Below are 16435 nucleotides of genomic sequence, written 5' to 3'. Positions count from 1 at the left end.
ATTAAAATGTTAGTAAAGATATTTATTTTAAATTTTTTAGAGTATTGAGTTAGTAGGTCTTCGAAGATTTCGACTTAAGACTAATTAGTAGGGACATCTAAGCATCACCACTAAATTTCACATGAAAAATTAATGGAGGGACGTAATGTGTTCATCGTTTACTATCTTGAAGAACCAAATTGATATTTTATTTTTTTTCAAGGGCTAATTAATTTGAAGTAAAAAATTTTAAGGATGGACATAATTGTCACTTTATTCAATTTTTTACTATTTTATATTTTTTATTTACGTACGACCGGTTCTATCGGTTCAACCAGTGACCCACCGGTTGAACCAATAAACCAGTGACCTGACCGGTTCGATCACCAGTTCGGTTCTGACAACTATGGCGGATCGGATAGAATTTTAGGCTATATCCGATCTGATCCGATCCGTGTGCAGCCCTACAAATGAACTGCAATATACTTTATTAGAAAAAAAAAAAACAAAAATATAACAACAAATTCTGAGAGGTGATACTTGAAGCCCAAAATATTAATGGGGTATTATTTAGAAAAGGATAAAAATTTATGTCACGGTTGTATGATGAGATTATTATTATCATGATTAATTTTGGTATTAATCACTCTTAAGATTTATTTTTTTTTGGTCAAGATCACTCTTAGAAAGAAGGTGGGCTTTGAGATCCGTTCAATAGGAGCCCAAAAAGAGAAAAAAAAAAAAAACGAAAAGTCGCGAGAAGTTACCAGCGGTTGACGTCTCGTGTGATGTGGCGTCAAACGGAAAAGAAAAGGAAATTGAGTTTTTGAATGAAGGAAAGGCAAGGCGCGTTCGTAGCGGAAAGTTCCTATTCCATCCCGCAACTCCTTTCTTTTCTTGACATTTCAACGATTCTCTTGTTTGAACCTTTTGGAAAAGAAGGCGTTTGGACTGAGTAGCGATAATGATGAATGGCGTTGAGGTCATCATGGACAATAGCAGCACCAGCATCGTTAAACTACCCGATCCTGCGGTGGTGGCGGCGACGACTTCAAGTCCTCTCTCCGCCATTGCCGAGGCCTTTGAACACCTCGCCAAACTCCTCAACCGTGGTGACCTTCCCTTGGACGCCTTCTACGAAGCCTGCTCTTTCGTCTCTGTTCTCTTCAATTGTCTCGGCTTTGCTTTCAAATTCGCCGAATTGGAATACGTCGCCAAGGTTCATTTCCTTCCCTTTCGGAATAATTCAAAAATTTTGTTGTATATTTGATTGCTTTGTAACAATGCTATGAATATTATGATTCGTACGGTCAGCTAGAAGGACTTATGGAAGCATCACCGGCGTGTGGCACTCTGAAGGATGTAATTGAAGTTGATGTCGCTAGCAAAACGGTTAAATCCCCGGGAAGTTATTCGCGTAATTTGCGCAGAGTTCGCCAGGGTGTTGATCTCGTCAGAGCTATATTCGAACAACTTCTGGCAACTGAGTATGGCATCTTTGATCTTTCTTGTGTATATCATTTGTGATGCTGAATTGAATTATCCAATTTAACAATTGATTTGTCATTTGGCGTTTTCAGCGATAGCTGTCTGAAAGAAATAGCTTCAAGTGCGTACGCTCAGATTTGTGCACCGTATCACACATGGGCAGTAAGAACAGCTGTGCATGCTGGGATGTATACACTTCCAACAAGAGACCAGCTTTTCTTGAGGCTCAATGAAACAGGTAGCTTGTTGCATCATTTTTGTTTTTGGCCACATCAAAATGATCAATGCCTGTGTGGCTGTGTGAAGCAATAATTACTATTTGAGTGTTTGTTTGGGTACCATTAAAAAAAGATGTTTTTTACATAATAAATAAACAAAAAGTACTTCTATATTGTTATACTCAAACATAATTGATAGATAAAAAAGTCATTTTGCATGAGATATCCGAACATAAAATTACTTTAATTTTTTCATAAGATCTTTTAAAAAAAGATAACTCGAAAAAAGATTTTCTCTTAAAAACTCACCCAAACAAACCTTTTAGATTAGATATTATTTTCTTGTGGCATTCTATCTTTTAAAGAGAACTGAGTTGTTGTGCATGAATGGTACTCCAGAGAAGTCTGCTGAGACGAAGATGAAAAGGTACATCAATGCTGCAACTCCAGTTATAGAATACATTGATAAACTGTACCTTTCAAGAAAGATTCCGTTGAACTGGTGAGTTCATGTGGCTTCAACACATAGTAGTATTGTTGTGACACAATTTTTTCTGATGTAATGTATAAACATACATGTAACTATTTAGTTTCTAAGCGCTTGACATGTAGCTTTAGGGAGATACACAATAGTTTTACTAAAATTTGTGTTGTATCTATTATGTACATACATTATTCATTTGAAAGAGGTTCTGCTTAAAAGAGGTCCGCGGATACATGCGGGTGCGTGATTGAGTTTATTCATTTGAAAGAGATTCTACTTAAAAGAGGTTCGCGGAAAACATATAAAAATTGGATAATGATATATTTATCATATATATATTGAGCTTAGAAATGTGATCACAATGATGTGATTAATAATCTTGTATCATTCTTTTTTTTTTTACTAAAGATAAGGAGACTTAAATCTGCGAACTCTTAGATGAATATGAGGAGACTATGTCATTTGAGTTATAACTCATTGACTTAATAATCTTGTATCATGTATTAAGTAAACATGCATAATTAATATAAATATATGGCAAAAATAGAAAAATTAGTTCTTGAAGTAAAAATGCTTATTTTCCGTGCCAAAATTTGATTGTTATGCTACAATAAATTAGAAACATCAAGTGAGTTTGCAAATTAATAATGTGTGTAATATATAGGTACCATGATAAGGATAAAGCATGGTCAAAATTAGAAAGGAAGATTTTAAAGGGATAGAGAATACTATCTTTATCAAATTGTGTGTGACAATATGCCAAAATAAAATATTTTTGAAGATTTTATAATAAACGACATTGGTAGTTTTAATATAATTATTTGAATCCTAGTAAGAAATAACAAGTTATTAGTAATTAGTTGTGTGAATATTGGCTATTTAAGAAGTAAATTCAAGGATTGTCCCTAACTTTTATTTTAAATGATTCTCTTACGGCACATTTAATTTCAAATCATTAATTCTTTATATAATGGATTCTTGATTTGAGAGATGAAAGAGTTGCTCATTAGAAAATAAACAGTGTAATTCTTATATCACTCAAATTTTTAATATAAATTTTGGTGATATATATAGTGATTATTCGAAAATTTTCACAAATTTGAGATATTTTTATAATCGTGTTATTTTGACTCCAATAATAAATGTTGTTGAACAAGTAAATAATTAAATGCTAACTTTAAATGAAAATGACTAAAAAAAAGTTTATTTCAATTCGAATTTACCTTCCTTAAAAAAAAAAGAGCTAACAATAGTATATCATCAATGTACGCACTCGAATTTTTTATAAGTATTAAATTTCTTAAACTTCCAAATCATGATCTTTGCTTTAAATAAGGGTATCCTGTAATGCTTATTAAAAATATTAATAGTTCAACGGGTCTTTGTAACAGTACTAGATTAATTATCACAAGATAAATTTATTTAAGTGAAAGTCTTATTAAAATGTAATATTAGTGAAAAGATTTTTATATTTAAGATGACATTTATTCTTTCGAATATAAAATTGTCACTTAAGTTTTAACGAATACAATTTTTTTTTATGTTTTCATATGTCATGACTATTAAAAATAGAAACAAATAGTATATTTTTCATAGATATTAAAAAATCACATTAATTTCTACTTATATATTATATGCACCTGGCATTATAAAAGTTCTGATAAAATTTATATGCAAGATCAAATGATTTCAGGCTTGGAATAAAATTAAAAGCTTCAACAAAATTCAAGAGACTGATATCCAAATACTATTATATTAAAGGTTCACAAATGAAAGAATTAATTTAATTAACATATACATAAATTAAGTGATTAATTTTTTGTTATGTTGATGTTTAATTTAATTATTAAAATTTAATATATAAAATTTAGAATGATTGATTTTTTAATAATAGTTAATATTTTATTTGTAATTTTAATATTTTTTAATTAGTAACTTTTAGAATATATTTTAATTAAATTTGTAAAAACAAATAAATATATAAATTTATTGTTATATAAAGGAGGAATTAACTGTTTTACATGTATTCTAACTGTAAAGAATAATGTTACACGATAAAAAAAATTTATTATTTTTTTCGATACTTGGCTTACACTTTAAATATTAAAATAGTAATTTTATTATAAAATTTTAATAGTATAAAAAAAGATGTGGATCCAAAAGATTAACTCTTAAACTTTCTCTAAAGTTAAGCACAAATGTGGAGTTAAATTCTAAAATGATTTTTGAGATTGGTATCTTGCATTAAAATCGTCATTAAAATTCTAATTGCATCAATTACGTCCCTAAAATTGATAAAAGTTGATAACAGTGTATCATATTAGTCCCTGACCCATTTTTCATTAACGGTAAGATGACATAACTTGATAACGTAGACTGTTAGTGACACATGTTACTTTATGATTTGACCACGTATAATAATATGATGATGTGTTGACCAATTACACGTAACATACTGACATGTATAATTATACCTCGTATCACAACAATATTTATCCACGTATCATTCGCTATATCCTCATTGTAGATATACTAAATCAGTCCCTCTCCACCACCTTCTCAATTAGTGTTTGGAGAGAAATTCTTATCTATGTTTGTTATAGTTAAGATCAAGCTACTATACTACTATATACGGTATTATCTTTATATTAGACGATTCTTGTAAATGTGTTTTTTATATAATTAGGTAAATTAATATAATATAAAAATAATATTCTAAAAGATAATATCCATTTCAAATATTTTCGCTGAATACATAAATTTAGGTACTCCTCTTGCTAGTTAGTAATATCTATGTTTGCCAATTTATGTATATACATTATTCAGTGCATTATTATTGAAAGCTAATTAGTTTCTTCAGTACTAAAGGAATGCAAAATATGTATATTAGTGAATGTGAAATTTAAGGCCAAGTATATATAGGTTTTGTTTTCCATTATACTAATCTATAGTTTGAACAAGGAAGATCCATGAAAATACAAATAACTGAAGTTGACAAAGGATTATACTCAAATACTCCATACATACAAGAGTTGTGGAGACTGGAGAGTTTATATTCTACAAATAGCATTTTTGGTTTACTGAATAACAAAATAGGCAATACCCAAAAAGAAAAGAAAAATAAAAACAGAATAAGCTATTTATTAAAAAAGCATTTCTATATTAGTTCTCAACCCATGTCCTACGATATTATTAATAAAAGAAGTTCCAGCAAAACTAAAGGACAATTAACCAAATTTCAGAATCCCATACTACCAAATCAGAATCAATAGACAATGATGCCCAAAAAAATTAACAATCAATAGACAATATAAGCAATAGACAAATCAAGAACTAGAAATTAGGCTAGATTTTATTGCAAAAGTACAAGCTTTAAGGTCTTATTTGCTCATGCGGCACAGAAAACATTGCTGACTTGCTGTTTACAGAATCCTTCACTGAAAAAAAAAAAAAAGAAAAGAAAAGAAAGAAAGGGTAAAAGCTGTTTCTCGTAGTCAATGTTTTGCTCAATAGAATTCACGATTGCTCCTAAAAACTAAAAAAAAAAAAAATGAAAGTGAAAGATAAGCTCAAAATGATGGGCACTAAGCCAAACAAGCTGCCCAAACTATCAATTCACGATCCCCCAGCGACTATAACATGATCTCAAAGAACAGAATCACTACAATGTTAGACTGTCTGGGTTTTCAATGATTTTGGAGAATGTCTGAAGGAAGGCGGCCAAATCAGCGCCATAAATTATTCGGTGATCAGCTGTTACATTCACCTGAAAAAGAAAGTTCAGATACAATTAGTTTGATCCTGAGATTTAAATAAAAAAAATGCTACTCGTTATAAAAGACTTAAATACAAGTCATATTTGAGTCGTGTATTACTATTTGTTCTAGTGCTTATTAAGTACAAGGCATATGATGCTTGCCATATGAAGGCTTGCCAGATTGTTCTTTTATCAGCTAAGACTGCTAAGTGATGCAACCCAAGTCAGATTTATAAGTTCAATATGGCAGTGCAACTGTGCAATGCAGAGGATAAAAGATCCAAAGATCCTTTTTAGAAACACAATCATTGAATGTTTAGAAACACTTGCAATTGCAAATTTTAGACAGAAAACAGTACAAACAACGACCACAATGATATTCATATGTGAACCTACAAATCAACACAGTAAATTATGTTTGTCCATTTCCTATGAAACACAAATGTCTGACTTTTAGATGATAGTTGGTAATTGGGAGAACATATACATTTATATCAACCGGAGAATTAAATTATTAAAAAGGTGATCCAAGGCAACTCTCCTGTCCCAGGTAGGAGTAGGGTCCAACAAACAAGACTTCAACTAAATTTCCTTGAAGAAGATTCAATATTTGATTTTACACTAATGTTTCACGACGAGAAAAAAAATTTCAGATTCTGAAAATGGGATTTTGTGTAGCTCTGCAACCTCTATACAAAGGGGAAGACTGAATCAAATACAGAGAATTTTAAGAGAGAAAAATGCATGGGTGAGGAATGAGGATAGGAAAGTGCCTTTGAAAGGCAGAAAAATCTGGTTTACATTGTAAGAGCAGTAGCAGACTAGTAGCAATCAGAAAACAAAATTTAAAAAAATTGAAAAAGGACAACACACTTGAAGATGTTATTCTCAGTCATGGTAGCAAATTTTCAGAAAAATAAGTTAAAAGATTTGAGATGAACCTATTGAATTACCTTTTGAATAACAAGATTCCATTCAATTGTCAGAAAAATATATTCAAGAAGCACAACACAGAGCAGATGTAATGCTCATCCATCGTATAAACTCCTTAGGTAAACAAGAATTGTAATAGGATAAAATGTATTCCAAAACTTAGATCTAGAATTAAAACTTCAGAAAAATAGGCAGTACAACACTAGATAGAAATGCAACCTAAGGTCTGTCGTCACATGAAGACTATGTTACTCTGACATGCAGATCACCAAGGAAGGAATAGTTGTTCTTTCTATTTTTATTTTATCTTTTCGTTGCAATGGCTTGATTGGCTTCATATGGTGTTCTAATAAGTGCATAAGCATAACTACTTGAAAGAAAATATATACACATATACTCACCAGCATCTTATTTTTCACCTTGAAGAATCCAGTTGCATCAGCCTCGACAGTAGGCTTTGATGCTCCAACTGCCATGATAGCCCCCTGAAAACAAGAAATGGCCAAGTTCATATGAAATGGAATTCAAGCTGCCAGAGAATCTCAAAAATTATGAGTCAGTCTCTCACCTGCCCTGGAGGAAGTATGGCATCAAACCTGTCAACTCCAAACATGCCCAGATTGGAGAGTGTGAAAGTTCCTGCAGACACAAGATTCCGTTAGAAGATCAGAGTTCTAATTTGAACTAATAGCCAACTAACAGAATAACAATTAAAAACAATAAATAGACCTGAATTATACTCATTGGGTTGCAATTGCTTTCCACGAGCTTTATTAACTAGCTCTTTCCACTTTTGGGACAGCAGATACAAGTCCAACTGCAACAACACAAGAAACCAATTTACTTGAAAACAAAGAAAACACAAAAATGCTCCATTAACGACCACAAGCCACAATGTAATTACAGCATTCGAAAATCAAGAGACCTTGTCAGCATCCTGAAGTACAGGGGTAATCAAACCGCCGTTGATTGCCACAGCAACTGCAATGTTGATGTTGCTGTTATAGGCAAAGTTCTTGCCATCTTTGCAGCTGGCATTGACCACTGGATGTTGGACAAGTGCCATTGCAGCAGCCTTGGCCAAAATTGCTGTCATTGTCACCCCCTTCGGCTTCACCTGAACAATGGAATATAAAAAAACACCCAATCATATCACTATGAATATTCATACCTACTGGTATCACGATTTATCGAAACAAGCCAAATAACGGCATCAACATGTCATGAAGGAAAATTCATGCATACCTTCTCATATAAAGCATCAAGTGCATCAGTGATCACAGGATAACCAACACGGAATGTAGGCACGGAGAGGCTCTCCACCATGTTCTTTGCAACTGCAGATTGCATTGTCGTGAATGTAACAACGCTAGAGCCTGGAATTGGAGGCGGCGCCACTGCACCAGCAGCAGCTGCTTTTGGAGGAGCTGAGCTCGCCGGAGCAGGAGCCGCCGGAGCAGGACTGCTCTTTGATGGCGCAATCCCAGCAGCGGTCTCCACGTCGGCCGGAGTGATCCGACCAAACGGACCGGTCCCGGCGAGAGACGCAAGGTCTACCTTGTGCTGCTTTGCGAGCTTCTTCGCCTGAGGCGTGGCGACGGTCTTCTTCGGTCCGTCAGAAGCTGCCGCCGATGGCGGAGGAGGAGGAGGAGGAGAAGGCTGAGAAATTGCCGGAGCTGGATTTGCAGGCTGAGGAGGAGGCGCAGAGGATTGGGATTGTGATGACTTGGCAGCTTTGGCTTTGGCTTCGGCGACTTCTTCCTCCGTCTCGGCGAGTAAGGCGATGGGAGCTCCAACGGGGGCTGTTTCGCCGTCGGGGACGACGATGGCGGCGAGTATTCCATCGTAGAATGTCTCGACGTCCATGTCAGCTTTGTCGGATTCGACGACGACGACGCTCTCACCCTTGGAGAGAGTCTCGCCCTCGGATTTGATCCAAGAGACGATTTTGCCCTCAGTCATAGTGGAGCTGAGTGCGGGCATGAAGATTTCTCGGATCTTGGATTGGACAGTGAATGAAGTAGCGCGGCCTCGAGGGATTGGGAGAATGAAGCTGCGACGGCATGGGAGGAGGGATGTGGATGAGATTGAAGAGGAGAATGAGAGGGTGAATGGTGAAGGAGAAGAAGCCATTTGTGTGTTTGTGAATTGGGAATGTGATGAATGAATGTGTGAAGTGAGTGAACAGAGTAGAAAGAAAGAAAGAAAGAAAAATCTGGGCGGAGAGGACGAGGGAGAGATGCACGGTTTGTTCAGCTGCCTCTCTATGTTTCCATCGCCCAAATAATATTATTCATTCACTTCTCCTCCTTCTATGCTACACACTATGTCCAAAATCCCATTTTCTTTCATCTTGCTGTTTTATTATGTAATTAATTTTGATGTATTAATAAGTATAAGATTTTATTTGGGTGTTATTAAATTGTTTAAAAAATATTTTTTATTTTGTTGCATGTTTGATGAATTTAAAAAATAATAGAAAAAAAAACTTAGAGGTTATAATTTATATTTTTTAAAATGTATGTTTTATTTTAAAAAATATATTTTTATATAAGAGTAAAGTATCGTTTTTGTCTTTAACATTTGAGATAAATTATATTTGTGTCCATAATGTTTAAATCCTCCTATTTATATCGTTAACGTTTATAAAAGTGATTTAATATTATTCTATCGTGAATTATACTAACAAATCAGATTGTATTTTTCAATTATTCTCATTTGAATAGGGGTGCATATGGGCCGGGTGAAGCCGGGTTTGATGTGACCCAGACTCGACCCGAAATATACACCGGGTCTATTTATTAGACCCGAACCCAACCCTAGACCCGATAAAACCAATACACTTTCGGGTCACAATTATACCGGGTGAAAACCGGGCCGTTAACATTACATTACGTTGATACCTTCTTGTAAGCTAGCATGTAAAAATATCCAAATTTCCAAGACTCCAACCATTATTTAACATGGTAAAATTCACTTAGAAAAATATAACAAGAACCAACCCTTCTTTAAAATTAAAGCATAACCACAATCAATACTAAAGCAAAACCACAAGTAATACTAATATTGTCTAATAATACCAAATATTTAAATCAATACAAATAACACAATATTATGCATTAGTCTAAAGTCTTATGCATTCTAAACATAAAACATTAACTTATAGTCTTATAATGACTAATAAAACAAAATATTAAGGTTTACAATACTTAAATTTCACATAAGAATAATCATAATCCATCACTAATAACATAAAATATTAATTGTGTATGATGACCGGGCCACCGGGCCGACTTCGGTGACCCGAGCTATGGCCCGGACCCGACCCGAAATAATGATCGGGTCTATTTTTGAGACCCTTACCCGGCCCTAAACCCGATGAAATCACACCAAATTAGCCCCTAAAGTGTTCGGGACCGGGCCGGACCTTCGGGCCGGGCTGGGTCTGTGCACCCCTACATTTGAATGTATTCGTTCTCAATTAAGTTTTACCTGGATGTGTTTGATTTTAATATTTTACCTATTATTTGTGTTTTAAGTTCAATTATTTTCCTAAAAAAGTGAATAATGCAAATGTTGTAGGGGATTAGTTTCAACTTTTGATGAACTATTTTCTGAAGTGAATTATCGATTCTATTTCAGAAATTTGTATTATAACTTCAAGAAGAGATTTTCAAAACTCAAACTAAAGTTCATGACATGTAATTGATGGCAGGATAACATTGAATTACTTTTACAAACGTTCGGGATACAAATAGGACGATTTAAACATTAGGGGACATAAATATGACTTACATCAAATGTTAGAGACAAAAACGATACTTTACTCTTTATATAATAAATAAATAAATAATATTTTTATATTATTATACCTAAACATAATTGATAAATAAAATATTTTTTATACGAAATATCTAAATATAAAATTATTTTATTTTTCTAAAAGATCATTTAAAAAAACTAAAAAAAAATCTTTTATTAGAAATTCACTCAAACAAATCTTTAAATAATTTTATACATATATTTAATTATGTAATATTACGTTATAAAAATAACTATATTTTATATCGATTGCATGAATAATAATCTAAAAAATATATAGTTACACGACAGCATAAAATATTTTAGATAATTAGTATACTAAGGTCCAGTTTGGGAAGTGAATCCGGAGCAGTGCAGTACAATGAAGAAGATGACTTAATGATGATATTACAAGAGTAGAATGAAGCGATAGCTGAGAAGAGGAGGCTAACAAAACAAAAAGAGAATGCACAAAGAAGCATATTGAAAAAATTCAAACAGGTGTGTAACAATGTTTTAAAATGATTTTTAGCTCTTGGAATGTGAAGGGTTGAAAAGTTGAGTATGATAAAAGAGCTCAAAAAAAAAAAACAAAAATTGAATACAGGGACGGATTTATATGTAGGGGTGTGGGAGCAATTGCCCCTATTGAACTTTCAAAAAATTAATAATAAGTATATATATGTGCAGAGAATTGTCCCCATTACAATAATTTATTTGCCTCACACTTTAAAAAAATTATATGTAAGAAACATTTATATTATTAGATATTAATACAATAATAAAAATTATTGTATTATATAAATTCAAAACAAATATTAATAATAACTAATAAGAATCTGATTATTTAATTACCTAAACTTAAGCTTAATTTTTTAAATATAAATGAGATTATTAGTGTTTAATACTTTTTTATAAATGTGTATCATTTATTTACTTTTTTATGTTTTGTTTAATTTAATTTTGTTTATACATACATATAATATTGTTTTTGTTAAAAAAAATTATTATAATATTATAAAATGTCAACTTTGCAATTAAATATCAAAAAATTATTTGATATTTTTTAATAAAAAAATATATTATTTTTTCTATACCTACATATAAAGATAATTGTAATTGTTTAATTTAAAATTGAGTAAAGTATCGTTTTTGTCCCCAACGTTTGGGATAAGTCCTATTTGTGTTCCTAACATTTAAATCGTCCTATTTGTATCCCTAACGTTTGTAAAAGTGATTTAATGTTATCCTGTCGTCAATTACACATCATGAGCGCTTTAGTTTGAGTTTTAAAAATCTCTTCTTGAAGTTAGAATACAAATGTTTGGGATAGATTCGATGATCTACTCCGAAAAATAGCTCATCAAATGTTGAAACTAATTCCTACAACATTTACATAATTCACTTTTCTAGGGATATAATTGAATCTAAATACAAATAGTGGGTATAATATTAAAATCGAACACATCCAAGTGAGACCTAATTGAGAATGAATACATCCAAGTGAGAATAATTGAAAAATATAATCTGATTTGTTAGTATAATTGATAGTAGGATAACATTGAATCACTTTTATAAACGTTAGAGATACAAATAGGACGATTTAAATGTTAGGGACACAAATAGGACTTACCCCAAACGTTGGGGATAAAAATGATACTTTACTCTAAATTTTATTTTTTTTCACAAATTTTTTGTCTTTTTCACATAATTTTAGAAAAAATTTAGACATCAAAATAAAAAATAGTCAAAATTCTAAATTAGTTCATTCAAATTATATTTCTTATAGATTTTTTAGCTATTGCGTTATAATTTTTTTGTATCATATAAAAAATAATCAATATAAATGTAATTTGACGGATATTAGATGCTTGACTAAGCACAAGTATTAATAATAAATGTTTTTCATGCAATATTACCGAAATATTGAAATAAAAAAAATATTTTTAAATTAAATTACTATACTTTTAAATGTATTAATTATATTTATTTATTAAAAATTTGATTAGCTAATATACTCCAAATTTAAATATCTAAATATATTAATATATATTTTTTATGTATTTTATTATATTATTTTGCCCTCACTTCTAAAATTTTCTGGATCCGTCACTGATTGAATATGTTAGGCTTGGTTGAAACAAAATTGCAAGTTGTGACTAAATTTGATGTCGTACGTATTTGGGGAAGTGATGCGGTGGGTTGGGAGTTTGTAGAATCGGAAGGCACGTCTGGGGTCTGTTGTTAATGTGGGATGAGATGTTGTTTAGAATGAGTAACTGTTATAAAGGGGAGAGGTAGTTATGTGTTGAGGGAGTTTTATTGAAAAATGAGTTCCACTGTGCTTTCTGTTTGGTTTATGGTTCTCATACGAGAGTGGAAAAACTTGCTGTATGGGAGGAACTGAGCTATATAACTGGCTTATGTCAAGTCCCGATATGCTACATGGGTGACTTTAATGAGGTGATACAGGTTGATGAGAGGAAAAATCAGGACAGGTTAACAGCGTCTGCAGAAGATTTTAAGGGTTGGATCCAAGATATGCAGTTAGTGGACTTACCGTTGAATGATCGTAAATTTACATGGTATAAAGGTGGTTCCTATAGTCGTATTGACAGAGTCCTAGTGAGTGTAGAATGGACTGAGGAGTTCCCAGAGATTCGCTTAAAAGGTAGTCCGAGAGGCTTGTCAGATCACTGCCCAATAATAGTTGAAGATACTAAGTATAAAGGTGGCCCACGTCCGTTCCGGACTCTAGACTCATGGTTTACACATGAAGGATTCCTAAGAATGGTCAGAGAGAAATGGAGGAATATTGGAGAGGGGCAGTTCACAGATAAGTTGAGGCTCTAACGGTGCCTTTGGGAAAATGGCATAAAGAAAAATTTGGTGACATGGAAAAGAAAATTCAGCGCTTTGAGGAGGAGATCAAGAAGGTGGATGACATGGTTGAGAATGGAGTCTATGATGGTACAGTGGAGGCTAGAAGGAAGGCTCTAGTAAGCTATTGCAAGCAGTGGTATGTGAGGAAAGAGGTACACTGAAAACAGATATCGCGTTCTAGGCATGCGAAGGACATGGATAAAAACACAAGGTACTTTCATAACTTGGCGTCGGCAAGAAGAAGGAATAATAGAATTGATGCTTTGGTGATTAATGGAAGGTTGGTAAGAAATCAAGTTAGGATCAAGATTGTCATCAGAGAGTTCTACAGAGATTTGTATCACCAGGAGAGATCACCGGTGGTAGGTTTTAGGGACGGACTGGTTAACCGGATTAACGAAGAAGAATCCAGTGTGTTGGAGAGAATACCGTCATTGAAGGAGATTAGAGAGGCTGTTTGGGACTGTGAATCCTCTAAGGCTCCAGGAAGCGACGGGTATAATATGAACTTCATCAAGAAGTGCTGGGATGAGATTGGTATAGAGTTCTCAACGGCTGTTCTGGACTTCTTTCGGTCATCAAGGTTGCCGTCTGACTCCAATATTACTTGGGTGGCCCTTGCATCGAAGTACACTGGAGCCAAGGAGATCAAAGACTTCCGGCCGATCAGCATGGTAGGCTACATATACAAATTAATTTTCAAGGTGATGGTCAGAAGGATGAGATCAGTGATGCCAGGCCTAGTAGGAGAGACTCAAAGTGCATTTGTGAAAGGTCGAAAAATTCACGACGAGACACTGATTGCGTGCGAAACAGTGCAATGGTTGAATACGAGGAAGAAGAAGGCGGCAATTATTAAATTAGACTTCCAGAAGGCTTATGATCAGGTAAAGTGGAACTTTGTGGTTGTGCTGCAGAAGATGGGATTTGGTTGGAGATGGAGAGAATGGGTTAGGGAGTGTGTCGGTACAGCGTCCATGGCAATTCTGATAAATGATTCCCCATCCAAACCGTTCAAGATGGAGAGAGGCTTGAGACAAGGTGATCCACTGTCTCCGTTCTTGTTTGTTCTGGTAGTGGATATCCTACACAGGATGATAGGGGAGGCAGTGAGGAACAGACGAATTTCGCCGCTGCTGGTTGGTAAGGAAAACATAGAGTTGTCACATCTCCAGTTTGTAGATGACACTATATTATTCTGCCCACCAGAGTAGGAGACCATCAGAAACTATGCCAGATTGTTAAGGTGCTTTGAGATAATGTCGGGGTTAACGATTAACTTTGATAAATCCAGTTTAATCCCAATCAATTGTGAACAGTATTGGACTGACAACATGTGCAGCTTATTGGGATGTAAAGAGGCAAATCTTCCAGTCAGATATCTTGGCATTCCTCTAGGAGCAAACCCGAGGCTGGTCAAGACATGGAAACCGATAATTGATAAGGTTGAGAAAAGCTCAATTTGTGGAAGGCTAAGGTGCTGAATAAAGCGGGTAAGCTAGTCCTTATAAAGTCTGTGTTGAATAGCTTGCCAGTGTACTACCTGAGCCTGTACAAGATGCCGAAGGCCGTGGCAGAAAAGTTGATATCATTACAGAGAAGATTCTTATGGAGCAATGAGGAAGGTAGGAATGGTATAGCACTAGTTAAGTGGGAAGTAGTTCAGGCCCCTAAAAAGGAGTGTGGTCTAGGGGTAGGTGATGCAGTGATTAGAAACTCTGCTCTACTCTTTAAAAGGTGGTGGTGCTTTTCAAAGGAGGAGTGTCCTTTATGGAAGAATGTTGTATGCTCCTGCTACGACTTGAATCCTAATATGATGTTATCAACTCAGCCACTACCTACTAGAGGGGGACCATGGAAGGACATATGTCAGTTGCAGCTCAAGGATAGTAATGTAAGGGATAAGATGATTACTGGGTTGTCTATAGAGGTGGGTGATGGCAGGAGGACTCTATTCTGAGAAGATGTATGGCTACAAGGCGGTTCACTCAAGTTGAGGTTTCCGATACTCTTCTCTGTTTCAAACCAGCAAGGATCTGTCATAGGGAATTGTGGGTTTTGGGATGGATTAGAGTGGATCTGAAACTTCTAGTGGAGGGGAGGCTTATATCAATGGGAGTTGGAATTATTGGATAGTTTGCATGAGTCTTTAAGGCCTATTAAACTAGCAAGTGATAAGTAAGACAAAGTTGTGTGGAAGTTTGGTAAGGAAGGAATTTTTTCAACTAACTCTTTTGTGCAGGTGGTGCAGTCAGATACTCTCCCGGAGGATATCACCAGCTTCAGTTTCACCAGAACCATATGGAAAGGTTTGGCACCACCACGAGTGGAGTTATTTATTTGGTTTGTTCTGATAGAAAGAGTAAATACTAAAGAAAGACTACATAGATTTGGAATACTTAGTCATGGAGACAACATATGTGTGTTATGTAAAAGAGATGTTGAACATGTTCACCACTTGTTCCTGGATTGTGAGTTTACTTGGCAGGTATGATGTCGATGGCTTTCTGATTTCGGGAGAGCGTGGTCTATTTCGGGCTCACTAAAGGAACATTTTGAGAGCTGGACAGGCATCGTAAACAGAAAGGAGGAGCGGAATAGGTAGATGATGTGCTTCTTTGCGATTATTTGGAATGTATGGCTTGAGAGAAACAGGCGGATTTTTAATTCCAAATAAGGTGGTCCAGAAGAGGTGTTTCAAAAATCCTTAACCAGTTATGGAGAGTGGAGTAGTTTGGAACCTTCTTGTTGTTGATGGCAATGTCGGAGATGACAACAGGGGTAGTTTAATTACTTTGGTTTAATATCTTTATTTTCATGACTACAGTTTGGTTGTCTACCAATCCACTGTATTGTGTTGAGCTCTCTTGTTAAAAAAAAAAATAACTTAAT

At 34.2% G+C, this 16435-nt stretch overlaps 3 protein-coding genes across 3 annotated transcripts; 2 read left to right on the top strand and 1 right to left on the bottom strand.

Annotated features, from left to right (window-relative positions):
• The first annotated feature begins 825 nt into the window (after positions 1-825).
• On the top strand, positions 826-2387 carry LOC107618349 (Glycolipid transfer protein (GLTP) family protein). The gene is made up of 4 exons (XM_016320383.3): positions 826-1198; positions 1294-1466; positions 1560-1705; positions 2085-2387. Exons 1-4 carry the CDS (start codon positions 944-946, stop codon positions 2189-2191), a joined length of 681 nt encoding a protein of 226 aa, XP_016175869.1. The 5' UTR covers positions 826-943; the 3' UTR covers positions 2192-2387.
• A 3111-nt stretch (positions 2388-5498) lies between these two features.
• On the bottom strand, positions 5499-9199 carry LTA2 (2-oxoacid dehydrogenases acyltransferase family protein). The gene is made up of 6 exons (XM_016320382.3): positions 8105-9199; positions 7785-7976; positions 7589-7676; positions 7428-7498; positions 7261-7344; positions 5499-5935 (listed from the first exon to the last, which is right to left on the bottom strand). Exons 1-6 carry the CDS (start codon positions 8990-8992, stop codon positions 5831-5833), a joined length of 1428 nt encoding a protein of 475 aa, XP_016175868.1. The 5' UTR covers positions 8993-9199; the 3' UTR covers positions 5499-5830.
• Positions 9200-13105: 3906 nt separating this feature from the next.
• On the top strand, positions 13106-13513 carry LOC148546894 (uncharacterized). The gene has a single exon (XM_088499426.1). It carries the CDS (start codon positions 13106-13108, stop codon positions 13511-13513), a length of 408 nt encoding a protein of 135 aa, XP_088355552.1.
• Positions 13514-16435: the final 2922 nt, after the last annotated feature.

Source organism: Arachis ipaensis, chromosome B9 (assembly GCF_059453495.1).
Source record: "Arachis ipaensis isolate K30076 ecotype BB chromosome B9, ASM5945349v1, whole genome shotgun sequence".
Classification (NCBI taxonomy): domain Eukaryota; kingdom Viridiplantae; phylum Streptophyta; class Magnoliopsida; order Fabales; family Fabaceae; genus Arachis; species Arachis ipaensis.
This window is presented reverse-complemented; position numbering and strand designations above follow the sequence as displayed.

What these genes read in the sequence shown, in the direction of transcription:
- LOC107618349 (XM_016320383.3), top strand. Translation starts at nt 944, where the DNA reads ATGATGAATGGCGTTGAGGTCATCATGGACAATAGCAGCACCAGCATC. An exon ending in AATTGGAATACGTCGCCAAG is followed by an intron (nt 1,199 to 1,293) that starts GTTCATTTCCTT and finishes TCGTACGGTCAG; the next exon opens with CTAGAAGGACTTATGGAAGC. An exon ending in GAACAACTTCTGGCAACTGA is followed by an intron (nt 1,467 to 1,559) that starts GTATGGCATCTT and finishes TGGCGTTTTCAG; the next exon opens with CGATAGCTGTCTGAAAGAAA.
- LTA2 (XM_016320382.3), bottom strand. Translation starts at nt 8,992, where the DNA reads ATGGCTTCTTCTCCTTCACCATTCACCCTCTCATTCTCCTCTTCAATC. An exon ending in ACCCAATGAGTATAATTCAG is followed by an intron (nt 7,499 to 7,588) that starts GTCTATTTATTG and finishes TTGTGTCTGCAG; the next exon opens with GAACTTTCACACTCTCCAAT. An exon ending in CCATACTTCCTCCAGGGCAG is followed by an intron (nt 7,345 to 7,427) that starts GTGAGAGACTGA and finishes TCTTGTTTTCAG; the next exon opens with GGGGCTATCATGGCAGTTGG.
- LOC148546894 (XM_088499426.1), top strand. Translation starts at nt 13,106, where the DNA reads ATGGGTGACTTTAATGAGGTGATACAGGTTGATGAGAGGAAAAATCAG.